This window comes from Xenopus tropicalis, chromosome 2 (genome assembly GCF_000004195.4).
Source record: "Xenopus tropicalis strain Nigerian chromosome 2, UCB_Xtro_10.0, whole genome shotgun sequence".
In the NCBI taxonomy this organism is placed as follows: domain Eukaryota; kingdom Metazoa; phylum Chordata; class Amphibia; order Anura; family Pipidae; genus Xenopus; species Xenopus tropicalis.
Window position 1 is genome coordinate 72506129 of NC_030678.2, and position 14441 is coordinate 72520569.

At 37.2% G+C, this 14441-nt stretch overlaps 2 protein-coding genes across 2 annotated transcripts in view; one reads left to right on the forward strand and one right to left on the reverse strand.

Moving 5' to 3' along the window:
• The window catches only part of myo19 (myosin XIX), a 46036-nt gene extending 44584 nt beyond the window's left edge, over positions 1-1452 (forward strand). The window contains 1 exon segment of the mRNA NM_001128645.1: positions 833-1452. Within this exon segment, the coding sequence (NP_001122117.1) occupies positions 833-949 (117 nt within the window). The 3' untranslated portion in view covers positions 950-1452.
• Positions 1453-3550: 2098 nt separating this feature from the next.
• Positions 3551-12088, reverse strand: LOC116408836. The gene is made up of 6 exons (XM_031896868.1): positions 11536-12088; positions 11018-11081; positions 10744-10818; positions 10512-10634; positions 10290-10415; positions 3551-10203 (listed from the first exon to the last, which is right to left on the reverse strand). Exon 6 carries the CDS (start codon positions 9518-9520, stop codon positions 5519-5521), a length of 4002 nt encoding a protein of 1333 aa, XP_031752728.1. The 5' UTR covers positions 9521-10203; positions 10290-10415; positions 10512-10634; positions 10744-10818; positions 11018-11081; positions 11536-12088; the 3' UTR covers positions 3551-5518.
• Between the last annotated feature and the right edge of the window lie 2353 nt (positions 12089-14441).

The window sequence follows — 14441 nt, forward strand, 5'->3', positions numbered from 1 at the left end:
AATGTGATATTATACCATGTTAAAATGATTACTGTAAAATCGATTTTACCCACATGAACAAGTAACTGCCCCCTTAAAGGACCAGTTCAGTGTAAAAATGAAACTAACTATATAAGAAATATTTTTATTTTGTGCGGTCTATCTATTTTACCCAGTTTCATTTTTACACTGAACTGTTCCTTTAAAAGGGGTAATTCAACTTTAAAGTGAACATCAGCAGTTAGCTGGTTGCTCAAAGTTACCAAAGCAGCCAGGCAGATGTTTGAATGAGAGAGTGGCAGATTAATTTGAGAGGTTTGACAATAACAAAATTGTGGCCTAAAAGAACAATACTTTTTAGATGCCAGGGTCAGCAATCCTCATTTTAGAACTGGAAAGTGGCAGATAAAGGAATAAAAGTGAAGACTAACTGAAAAGTTTGATAACATACTAACATTTTATTTAAAGGTGAGCTGTCCTTTTAAACTTGTAACTGTATGCACCATCTTTAGGAGCAATTATTGCAACCAAAATCTTCTTATAATTTCATATCATTATTTTACCTCACAGGGGTAAATAATTTTAGCACACACTTTTTTTTTATAGTACTTCTTTAGCTCTCCTTTAATTCAGGATTTTTTGCATGAACTGGTTGTTTGTTTCTTTGACAGCATCTTTATTGAGTTAAAGTCAGGACTTTTACTTAGACGAATCCAAAACTTTTTGCCTCCTTAGCCATTCATATGTAAACTTGCATTGTTTTTTTAATATGCATGACAAATGACACAATCCTTACTTTTGATGTTATTTTAACTGTGACTAATTAGTATTTTTACCATCTCTTTCTTTCTAGGGATCAATAAGGTTCCATTACAAGAGATCTCCATTGCATTTTGCCAACATATGCCCAGGGAAGATAAGCTGTGGGATAAGTGGTTTCAATGAGATTTTATTGGAAAAAACCATATGAGAGACTAAAAAATGCCTCCTTATGCAATATATTAAATGCACTTTCTACCTGTCAGATACTTCTTACTTTAACCATATTTTACAGTATTGATCAATGGTAATATACATAGAGCAGAAACAACTTCAGGGGCCAAACTAAAACACTAGCTTTGTTATCACGCCTTAAAAAAAATTGGATACATTGTTTTGCAGTTTACTTTGTGGTTTAACTATGCCAAGGGGATTGTTAGTGATTGTAAGTTACGCAATGTAATTTGTTTTTGATCAAATTCTTTTAGCACGGTGAGAGAGATTGCACTGTTTATTTATTTTGTATGCATTGTAAAATTCCTGTGTTCAATGGTTTAATAATGGTATTAATAATTACATTACATACAAATTACATTCCTATAAGGGATTTCCCCTTGGAAACTCTAATCCTGTACACTGCCAGTGTTAATGCTGTATATGTTGTTCTGTATATTTTCTTAAAATACTTATCCATGTCAATATTTTAAGAATAAATTAATCTTTACAGTATGTCAGTCTGTTTTTGATCTTTGTAGCAAGAAAATATTAGGTGGATTTTTAAGGTCCAACCATAGTTTTGTTGTGTTGCTGAAATAGTCTGTTAAGAAAATCTACAAAATGATAGCTAATAAGCAGCTGTACAACAGAGTCTAGTAAGGGAATATCACAAATGGCATAATGTCAAATGATGTAATAAAGAAAGAATGCTGGTTAACATGTGGCCTCAGTAGGCTTTATTGCAGCTGTAGGGCACAAGTGGTAGATCCACTACGGATCCACTCTCATGCACAGCTCCATGTAGCTCAACACACAGGTACTGGTTCCCCAGTGTGTCACTCCACTGAACAAATGTTGGCCCGAAAATGCACGCTTACACCTTTTTCAGGCCAAATTCCAAATTTTCAGGCTTGGTGTAGCGGCACACAGACGACCCAGTACATGTCTATGGAGCTACAGATGAGAATGAATCTGCTTTTTACAGCCAGCATAGGAATCGTAGGCCCCCTTTAATTCCTTTTATCTATTCCTGTGTTAAAACTAGGAATGTTGCTTTTGGACATCTTTTGACTTAGTTTCAGAAACCGCAATTTTATATAAACACTAGTTATTAAAGACACACCTTGTGACCAGTCGTGTCTTTCTTTTACACATTAAATGAATATCATTAACTTTAAATGTATACCAGTGTTCCATATAATTATCCTTAATTGTGAAATAACAGCACAAGTGAAAAAAAATTGTTCTCCAACAGTGCTTCTACCTATAGATCAGCGAACATCTGCTGAAACAATATTTGGCAGATTTCTCTTCTCCACTCCGTCTTTCCATAAGTACAGGCCGACAAATATGCTCAATATATGTCTAAAATCTTTAACGTCAAAATCAATGGATATAATAAAATCCGCATTTCAAGGGTCTCTCCACATAATAGTTACCACATATACCTACACCTTTCGCAGTCTTCAGATCTTGGCCTTACAGCAGTTCCCCATGCCTACTGTCCACAACAACCTATTTCCACCACAAACCAGTTTTGTGGAGTTCTGGCTTCCTCTGAGCGATGGCATCCCTTCTTATTCTCCATATTTTAATCAGTCACATTAGTCACAAGTTTGCAAATACACTTTCTCAAATGCCTCCCCCATGGGAGCCAATGAGACACACCCATCCCCTTCCAAGCAGTATATGTGTATATATTTGAGGAATAGTCACATATGAATAAAACATAAAATACTTAAAAAAACAACACTTAAGCACTATCATTTTAAAGAAAAAACTCCCAACTCCACTCCACGGAATCAACTAACAGTTACAGTGGCTTGCAAAAGTATTCGCCCCCCTTGAACTTTTCCACATTTTGTCACATTACAGCCACAAACATGAATCAATTTTATTGGAATTCCACGTGAAAGACCAATACAAAGTGGTGTACACGTGAGAAGTGGAACGAAAATCATACATGATTCCAAACATTTTTTACAAATAAATAACTGCAAAGTGGGGTGTGCGTAATTATTCAGCCCCCTTTGGTCTGAGTGCAGTCAGTTGCCCATAGACATTGCCTGATGAGTGCTAATGACTAAATAGAGTGCACCTGAGTAGTGAAGCGTCTACACCTTTCGTCAAACCGCCCACTTCCGGTAAAGTGACAGGTGCCCCGCCCCTTTTCTGGTCTAATGCGTCAGATGCCCCGCCCCTTCCGGTTTAAGTCCCACCCACTACACCCATCGATCGACGCTTGAGCCCCGCCCAGTACACCCACAGGAATGTCACCACGTGACCCTGAACAACCAATGGGATGGCTTATTTAAGGGCGGCACCACATGACCCTGAGCAACCAATGGGGATGTCTTATTCAAGGGGCGGCGCCACGTGACCCTGAGCAACCAATGGGGATGGATTCATGGTTATTGAGGACATGCCCGGGCATGTATAGTGTTATGCCCGGACACGTCTGTGACTAAAAAAAAAAAAAAAGGATTCTGCGCAGTGTGGTTATAGTTTTTGCTGTATATTGTAAAAGCACAAACTCTCTGTAACATGTCGCTATGCCCTCTATTAAACTTTTATTAAAATAACAATAGCACAACCGTTTTTATCCATTAAATTCTCTTTATTAAATAACAAGTCATACAGTAGAATGGTAAACAGTATGAATAGAAACAAAAATGTAATATACAATCAATATTCACATTAAAACACAACATGTATTTACAGTGTTACAAAATATTTACAGCGTCAACCAGGTTGTCTGTAACAAAGGGAAACCTCTTTTCTTTGGAAGTAAACTACCCTGTGTTAATCCTGGTGATGCGGTTGTTAAAGCTTGTTTTTTATAAGGTCCAAGAGACATAGTGTTCAGCGGTGAAGAAGCCCCATGTAACTGTATTTTTACATTGTCCAGAAGTGATCTCGTAGTTGAATTGCCAACAACTGTAGAGGGGATGTTTAATTCAGCCATGGCGTGCATAAAAGAATCCCAGCCATGCGGCATTTTGCTTTTGATCATTCCGTGACTCTGTGTGGTAGTGCGTACCAAGTCCAACATGTTGGAGCCAGGGAGGGTTTTACCTTTGTAAATAAATTCCCCTCTTTCATTCCAAGATGTGATTTCTCCAGCCTGTCGCAGTTTGTTTAACAATAGTTCTGCATTTTTCTTGAAACGGACATTTACATGTCTTAGTATTTCTGGGACAGCATTATCTTCGTTACTGATGGCACTTGGTGTTTGTTGTGTACTATTAGGCATTAGCAATGTTAAAGTTGACAATTCCTTTGCATCCTGTTTAGCAAATACCAAGTATCTCTGCAACACAGTTGTGTATCTTTTAATTTTTTCATCATCTGATAAGTCATTCCTATGTAAAATTTCACTGATTTCAGTATCTAAACGCTGTGTAACACTCTGGCGGATGTCAGGTACTGCGGGAAGGGGTCTTTTTAGCCTGTCAAGTTCAAGCTTGGATACCAGGTACATTTTATCAGCATTTTCCATTATGATTAGCTAGCAGTCTTATTACCAAACAAGCTAGCTATTAACGGAATCGCAAAACTCAAAAGAGGAGCAATGACACCCCCTGTCTGTGTCACAAGCCGTTTTTTACCTCTGATAGGAAATTTTTTATCACTTAGTTTTTTTATAGCTTTTCGCCACCTCTTTAGAATGCTCTTTTGGGGCTTTTTTAGAGGTATTCGCCCTTTAAGCACATTAAGAGCAATTTCACTAATGGCGGCTATCAAATCATTACTGGCTTTTCGTAAAATAGATTTTCTATCAGATGCTCTAGCGGTCACAAGGGCTTTTAAAAGGGCCCAGTTGCGACGCAGTCTGCTAGACATCCTACCACCAATGCATATAGTATTAAGAATGCACACAACAATGAAAAACTTACTTTTTAGAGCAATTTTTCTTAACTACGTACACCGCTGGTAGGGATGGTGGGAATAGACCCGTTCTTAACCGGAGTTCCTCAGGGGTGTTGGATCTTAAATCAACTAGTAAATACCCATAGGGTTGACTTGTTGCATCCTCAAAAGCTTCTAAAAAGAAACGTGTTTTTCCAGGGTACATTTGTCGTGACAGTGTAATAATTTGTAACTTATCACGCGGATTTTTAAAAAGCACCATATATTTGGTGTTTAAGTTTATTGTCCGGCTTTTCTTACCCTGACAAAACACATTTTGCACAAGATACATAATACTTAAATTTCTGTGATGCACATACTTGGTAAATGCTTTTTCTATTTCAACATTCTCACTAGCACTTTCCATAAGGTCATCAACAATTGTCAAATTTACCTTACCAGGAGGGAACAAATCATCATCCATAAATGTTTGAGGCAGACCCTCAATAAACCTAATATGGGGAAATGAAGAAGATAATTCATCATACAATTTTTGCCAGCATGCATAAAACCAAACAATATTATCAGGTTTGTGTGACAAAAGTGTCTCAGCATTGACTAATAGCTGTTTTACAAAATAACTTTTCCCTGAATTTGATGGTCCTGCTAAAATACAGGAGAATGGATGTTGAAGCCGTGTATCCATGGCCTCTATTTAGTAGCCAAAAGGTAATGTTGTAAAATCGTTTGACAGCTGTCTCTTTGTATAAACACACTTTTGTGTTTTCCGTAGTGTCCTGGTCTCTATCTGCCAACGTTTCTTGTTTCTGACAATACCAGATTGTTCTGTTCCTATTGTCTTTTGCGTCTTAACATCTGTATTGTGTGGGTAATCCAGAACCAGATCTTTCAGGCTGTCAAAATTAATAACCTGGGTGTTAGCAACATTGAGCGTTATGCCTTTCACTTTCAAGGTTGTTTTACCAGTGTTAAGCCTGTAACCATATGTCTTGGGCCCTGCAGATACAAATTCTGTGATATGTGTGTTATTTGGCACCTCACTGGTCAGTTCACCCAGATAATCACCCAGTGGTGGATTCCAGTCACCTTCTTTACTCACAAAAATAACAGAGTCTGTGTCATGATAGAGGCACCTTTCTTGTAGCCTGTCTAGAAGTTTGTATAATTCTAGTCTGGCATATGCTGTAGTAAAACAGGCTATAAAGATGTTGGTGTTTTTATTGATTGTGTACCGTTCCTTACTGTATTTCCAATTTACAGCAGCTGTCTCATCATTTATAAAATTAACCTCAGAAAGTTCATAGTAAGGCAGAAATGCTAACTTAAAAAGTTCATCGGGGTCTGTGACAATGCTGGTGTGTGGTAGGTTAGACCTCTGGCCAAACTTGCCCCACAATGAATTGAGAAATAATTTGGAAATTTGACGTTTTGTAGGGTTTACGGCTATCTTATCAGCACGTAACTGTATGCCCTCTTTTTCATAAAATGCGGCAATGTATTGTTTTTTCTTGGCCGCATCAGTACACCAGTTTGGATAACCTGATGCTTCTTGTTTGTCCCTGAGGTGTAGATTAATGTATTGTGTAAACAAGTCATTGCTGGAATTGTCAAAATGCCAGATCTCATAGATTTGTGCTATTCTGTAACCCTTTTCTATAGCTACCTCTAGTTCCATAGTCGTCCACGTACCAGTCAGAGAGCGCTGCTCATCAGAGTGTGTGCATAGTTCTGCCTGACAATTCAAAGCACATGTGTAACAGAGAGGGAACATGAGTTTTTTGTTCAGTTTCATAGGTAAGACTGGAAAAAACAAATCCCTTGGTGGGTATACTTTGACCTTAGCAAGACCAAAGTATTTTTTGATGTAACCAAAATTTTCGTAAATTATTTTTGGGTGCCCAACTGGATAGGTCTTGGTTTTATTAACAAAGGGGTAAAGGCTAGTGAAATCATAATAATTTATGTTTTCACCATCCTCTACTTTGTGATACAGTTTGATAGCGTTTGTTCTACCGCCATAAAGCGCATCACGGGGATCCAGGGGTATTGGAAACTGCATTTTATGGATAAATTCTTTAAGCCGTTCATCCTTTTCAAGCATTTCATGCCATTCATGCTCCCACATCAAACGAATTATAAAGCCACATTCTTGCAGATATCTTTTTTTAACCAAAAATGTGTAGTATAATTGTCCGTATGTTGAATTTGTTACATCATTGGAGTCAGCCTCATTGTAGCAAACAGGACAACCATGATAAAAACAGCCCTGAAATTCAAAAGCAACGTGCTTACCATCAACAAAAGCATAGCCGTCCAAAAAGTACCTTCCAACCCTCCTTTCACCACCCCTTAATGCATGCTGTATAGGAATATTTTCTGTATGTGCTACATACAAAAGCCACTGGATAGCCGGTGTAGAAAAACGTTTTTGTGTCTTGTGGTAATTGTCTCCTGGTACAATGGCTATAGTGTTTAATGGTATGAATTTAAATCTGTACATAGCCATGCAGACAGACGCCAGTGTAACAAGTTGAAAAGGATCAATAGATCTACGGACTACAACACGCCTCTTTTTACGCTTACAGTAATATGTACGTTTCTTTTTTGTCATTGCCATGATCCTGTCTCTGTAACACTCACAGGCCTTTCTTAAAACCTCCACATCCTGTTTGCAATATGCTTTTAGTTCTTTCTGAAAATTAAATGTGTCATCTTTGTGTTCTGTGTACCATGTCATGAATTCATTTTTCTCACCAGGCATCATGTAATCTGTACCATAAAATTTGATGCTTGGCATGGGCCCAATATAGTTTTGATTTTGCTCTGTGTTAAAAAAATGTGGAAAATAACCTTTGGACCCTGAAAAGCCCATAGCTTCTGGTAATTTACTGAGCTTCATGGGCAGGAAGTTTAAAGAGTCTATGAACCGCATTTTCAAATCAGGTAGTGTTACGCACAACAGTTTACCCCCTTGATTTATTATTTGTATTTGGAGTTTTTCCCTGATCAGTTCTTGAACAATAAAATACGAATCGTACCTCCCTGCATTGTGTGCAATGAATGTGTAATGGTCAAATACGCCACTAGTAAAAAACTGGACAAATTTTTGCACACAGTCGTTACCTTCAAACTCCCAAGCGGGGGAACCGTGCAAGTTTGCGGCATAGATGTAATTTGGAATGTGTGTGCCTGTCTCCTGCATGCATTCAAAATCATAGATAATGTATTTTTCACACCTTTTTTGTGCTTTGCACTTTTGCATGTAACAAATGTGTGTGTCAAATTTCCCAACACGCACACCACACACACTGCAGCGCAGCCCACCACATTTATGCTCATCCCCATTACACACATATCGGTAGCAGGAGTCACAAAACGTTTTAAGTCTACAAATGCTCTCGTCATCAAGAGCCAGCTGTCTATGCAATTCCAAACAGTCTTTTGAACGACAAAACACACGACAGTTAAAACACCTAGGCTGAATACCTATTTCATCCCTACAATCCATTCTATGACATGCTTTACAAAACTGCTGACAGCCATGATTATTCTTGTGGTGATACACAGAATTGCATCTCTCACAAAAGTATGACTCACCAATAAAACTTTTCACATTTTTAATACCATAATAATGGTTTTCATGGTGTAAAACAAATAAAATCTTTTCTCTGGATGCCGCCCCTGTATGATAAAACTGCCAGCGCCCCTGACTGAAATACAGAATTTTAATGTTAACGTTTAAGTAATTTTCAAACTCCGCAATGTCATTAAAAGACACTAGCTGATCCTCTGGTATGTCTAGAACCCTGTGTAACTGTTTGGCACGTTCTAGTAAAACGGCATCACCGACATCATCATTATCCATCAAGGCGTATAGACTGGCTGCCAGACACAGATTTGTAGTATAATTGTTAAAATCATACAACCATTGCTTTTTACCACTGATAATTTTGCTGTAAGGGATTGCACGCAACCGTTTTTTCACACCACCGCGCCTATTCCTGATCACAACTACCACAAGTTTTAGAGAATTGCCAGCAAGACATTCTGCATTACTCTGTAAAGCATTCGCAATGCAATTCAAAAAAGTGTCAGCATTAAAAGCTTCACTAGACTGTTTTGTGGAATATACAGGGTCAAAAGCATTCCCACCCTCAAGACGCAACTGTACAAAATCTCCTGGTGCTATGTCTGGTAAGGTTCTGTTCAGTAAATTTTGAATACTGGAATGCACAGCATTAACAGCATCCACAAATGAGTGTATTCTGTCTAAGTTTATAAATCTAAAATGGTCAATATACATAACACCGTTAAAGTTGGCTAGGTCTCTCTGTTGATGGTAAATAGCATCTAAATATACACCAGTATTTTGATCATGATCAGCATTAACAGCTTCCAAACACAGTCTTTGGTCACTGTCCTGTACATTACTGCGCCCACTATTCTGTTGCGTGGCCTGTATTTGTAACCTATCAGATTTGTGTGGTGTGTCATGTGTTTTGAGGACCCCTGATTGAATGGGTAAAGAAGTCGATGTTGTAGCATGCAGATTTGCATTGTTACAACAAAGACGTCTATGTGCCCTAGCCTTCAAAGAAGCCCTGGCACTTATTAACATTTTAACAGCCCGATTGATAGTTTTAGTTCTGTTCACAGACAGTTTGGGAAATTTTTCTAACCTACCACCACCAACCATTTTTAGTCATGCTGTTTCACCTATTTCTTTTTCAAAAGCCTTAAGAACCTTACTTAATTTTGTGTACTTTTCAGAAACAGCTATTATCTCTGCACCCTTAGACTCTTCAGGCGCCGTACTACCTAATGCCATGGCCTGTCTGTTAAGGTGCCCTAAAAAATTAACCATGTTAAGCCATCTGTGGTTTAGACTCCCCATATGACTCAATGCACTCTGTACTTTTTTACTCCAAGTTCTAAGACCTGTAAAATGTAAAATGTGAGTATACAGGCCTTCTGCTGGTAACGCAACATCTAAACTGTTTTCTGTTTGTGTTTCTGCGACGCGTTTTTGTTTAGCAGGTGGGGTATTTTCATATGTGAGTTGCCTCTTCACATTACTTACACCCCTACCAGCTAAAGGTGTGCTCTGTATAACAGACTGCTTTGGAACATACCTGATAACATTACTTGGTATTATACATGCTGACTCACCACCCTTGACAGCTTGTGATGTAGATTCATCAAGATTAGAAACTGGAGACAATGGCAAGGTCCTTATTGATCCATTAAAATCATTTTTTAGTAATGGCTTTGATTTAACGACTTCTGTTTTGTGGAGTCCAGGAACAACAGGATTTGTGATGTTTTTGGTTGCTCTTCTTTCTTTTGTATCAGATATCTGGCCTGTTTTACTTCTCTTAGCTGTAAAGAGACAAGAAAAAATAGAATTAAAAAAAAATGTAAATACTATTTAAAAGAAGATTAGTTTGCTATAGTTCTGTACTTACATGTTTTAGTTGTTCTATTGTGTATTTCAGCTTGGGTTACTTTACGTGGGGCTGAAGGCATCAAAACACGCTCTACAGGGGGAATATTCTCCTTTTCTGATGCGTTATTTGCCTTGATTTTTTTACCTGAAGAGACAAAATCATAAACTAATTAGGTACCTTGGTGAAAAACAAAACAAAACAAAAACAAAGCAACAACATGTCTTATTAATGTACACTCACGAAATGTTTTCCCCCTTTTTTCAGTCTGTGATGGTTTTTTGTGTGTTGCACGGCTCTCAACATTATGCGCAATGATCTCAATGTCGGGCTCTTTTAGAGTTGCACAGTCAAGAATGTTTAGGTCTAAAATAAAAATATAGTTTTCTAAGCGCCGTGGTTATGATATCATACGTTATATTTGAGCCCTATACTAATAACTGTGATTAATGTACAAACAATACAGTACGCTTACCTCTAGCTGTTAGTCCTAAAATATCTTCTGTTTGTGAATAGGGCAATGGTGGTAATACAACATCCATAACAGCCGCTATAACAAAAATGAAATAATAAATAAAAAAAAAAGATAGCAAGTTTACTAATTAAACAATGATTACTGTATCAAACATACAGTAAAGACAGGTAGATAGATAGATAGATAGATAGATGATAGATAGATAGATAGATAGATAGACACATAGATAGATGATAGATAGATAGCTACATAGAAAGATAAAGTAAAAACATACCTAACTGAGAATCTGTAATGTCCCCAAAGTTGTTAAACATGCTATTAGCGCTGTGTTGAGACATCTAGAAATACAACACAATACAAATAATGTAATGTAATATTGAAGCTATACTAACATTATTTACATCAATTTAAAAGACTTATAAATCTACGCTGGGACGTTATCCTTATAATATATACTAAAATAAGCGTCTGAAAAAACAGTCTAAATTTTAGGAAACCATCAGCCCTCTATGTGTGAACAACAGGCTGTTTACAGAGTATACTAAAATGATGTGCATAAACAGAACATAAAAGTATAACATTTTAATAAGCTTTAGTTGCACAAAATATAGAACAAAAGCCATCAAATAACTAAATAATAATTAATTTTAAGAAATAAATGCGATTAAAATGTTCTGTATATAACAATTACAAAAATATATATAGCAATTAATAAGGTATAACTAAAAAAAATATATATATATATATAAATCTACAAGTATAAAAATATGAAAGATATAAAATAATACATACCTTGTTTTTTTATCGTCAGAAAAATGTTTCTGTGAATAAAACTTTTGTATTGTCCAGGTCTCATGGTACGCTGTATTTATGGCCATCCTGTATTACCGCCCATAGATGCCTTGTTTTTGCGATTGGCTAGGCCTAAATTACGCCCCAAAACTATCTGCACTGCTATTGGGTCTGCTTAAATTATAAGTTTTAGATATTACCATATTTAACACTCCCCCTCAACTTATAATTAATTAGACTAGATACCATTTAAACATATGTTGCTAATTTGTATATGCTTTTGTCCCTGATCATGTTCCTGTGGTCAAGAGTCCCCAGACACAGAGTGTCCTGAGTGCTTAGATAATTGATATAGCATATGTGCTTTGTCTTTTGTTTCTGGCCAGTTCCCGAGGTCATATCTCCCAGACACATGTGGTACTTATTGCCAATATAATTGATATAGCATATGTGCTTTTGTCTTTTGTTTCTGGTCAGTTACTGATGGCCAAAGGGCATACATCTGTCATTAGTGATTATATATTTGAAACGGTCACACTTCCCTAATATGTTCACTGACAACCCCCCCCCCCCCCTTTGCATCTCAAACTAGCATGTATCACTTTTGCTTTAGAAAATACACACAAATGTTGTCCATTATTAAATAAGTTTATTGTATAGTTTAATAGTATCAGTTACAGATCATAGCTGTGTTTTCACAATACGGTATACATGTTTGATTGTTATGACAACACTGTCTAAGTCTAAATGTTAAATACAGCATACGTTTATTTACAAAATGTTTTACTATTCTATCATTTCTTTTAAAATCACTATTAAAGAATTTTAATACATTTTTATAAGACACACCACGGGCTATATGGTGTAACATGAATATACAGTAATGACCGCAGTATGAGCTAACAGTATCCTGTAGCTGTCTATTTTGGTATGTTATTCTTGTAGAATTTCTTTTTAAAAATTGTATAAAATCCTTAGGAAATACAACATTTTCTGGTGATAACCCATAGCTATCAAAAAATATAGAGTTCTTATTATCACATAAAATGATCAAGATCCAGTGACGGCCTCGTTTTTCTGAACTGTCTGTATTTACAATATATGCAGCAGGCTTCTGTTGGACCTTATGTCGCGGTAATAAATCACATGGAAACACACCCATAAACATTCTCTGGGCAATTGCATCTGATTTCATAATGTGGGTAATTTCCAAGTTATTCATTTTTAATTGTAGTCATACAATATTTCTCTTCTATTATTGATCTCAATAATGTTTGCATTTACAGAATATACAATCATATTAATGGTGTTTGGTGTAGGTTCTGCAAATCTTATTTCAGCTCTTAGATTGCCCGTCTTTACTAGAGAGAAATGTGCTCCGGGTTCTTGATCTGGTGATAAATCAAATCCAAATAAAGTAAAACCATTCATAAACTCTTCACGATCCACTGAAATCCCATTATCTGATTTTTGCTTGCCAGAAAGGTGTACAAGGGCCATGTATTCACGAATTGCTGCGTCATTTTGGAAGGTAGGCTGAAATCCTCTCCCACCAGGTACCTGTTGTCCGTCAACATATAAAGCCGCGTGACTTATATTATAATGATGGAAACATAATGGATTCCTCTGGTAGCTTCCACTGAAAGACTCATTATCCACAAATCCTAATATTACAATTTTAGGAATTTGCCCCAGAAAGAGATTTTCGTGGTTTGTGATCCTTGTGCCTGCAGGTATACTGTATACTTTCAGAGAAACTCGATCAATGGCATACTTTGCGTTTGTTGTCAACAGCGCTTGGCTGTGGCCTATTCTGACTGCTGGAGAGACCTGCACTCTTTTAACATAGAGGGCCGCTTGTAATATTTGCACTTTATAGTGTTCAGCATCAGCAGTCATCAGACAAAAAGCGTCTTTATTTCTGGATAGTTTAATTTTGAGATCAAGTCCATTCAGAATCAGGCGCGGTGAATTAAAAACATCACCATAAATGGGCCCTATAATTTCTACAGTTTTTGAGCCGGCTGTAAACCGGGCCCTTTTGTTGAATCCTGTATTTTCCCCATTAGGCGTCCTATCATGATGATGGCCGGCTGTGTCTTTATAAAATAAGCCGGCCGTGAATTGTGAAGATAGAGTTTGTGGGCTATAGTTCAGGAGGGTTTCAATGTAAGCTCTGTAAGTATATAGATTATCAGATTGTGAAATGAGTCGATCACCCAAAGTTATATCCACTTGGTTAAAGAGACTGGCTATAGGGTAATTGATAAAGCCCACACGAGCCCCATCCCCTATAACTGTGTTATCTTGTTTAACAATTTTACAAAGTATGTACAAGAGTGTGTTATTTAGGTCATAATAATATTCACCACTCCCTGATATAAAAAATTCCAGCGGCGCATTGTCTGCAAGTGCCGCTATGGGCTGAGACTCTACATATAGGGATTTTTCAATACTTGTCTGTGTAGGAGGTATTTGAAAGATGTCCAGTTCAGATTTAGCACATTCATCAGAACTGTCGTGTACAAAAGCCATGTTGCTCTCTTAAAAGATGTCACCGGGTGAACGTCTAGCTGTTTTCTGCACACGGCGTCTTTTACGTTGTGTGCTTTTATTGGTTGCCATTGTTAAGAAAGCTGAATTATAACGCCTCTTATATTTCCTTGGCTTTTTACTTATGTATGCAATGCCTGATCCTTCTTGTTCTTGCGCTGGTCGGGTCATTCTATCCATAACAGCTGTTGAGACATTGGCAACTGCGTCTTTGACTATGTTTCTCGCAGCATTCTTTACATGTGGTTTTATAATTTCTAGGCCTCTTCGAAAAATCGGGGAGATAGTCCTAAAAAAACCGCGGAAGAGACCCCCGATTCCTGCTCCATACATATATTCACTGCCACGGAACC

What these genes read in the sequence shown, in the direction of transcription:
- LOC116408836 (XM_031896868.1), bottom strand. Translation starts at nt 9,520, where the DNA reads ATGGTTGGTGGTGGTAGGTTAGAAAAATTTCCCAAACTGTCTGTGAAC.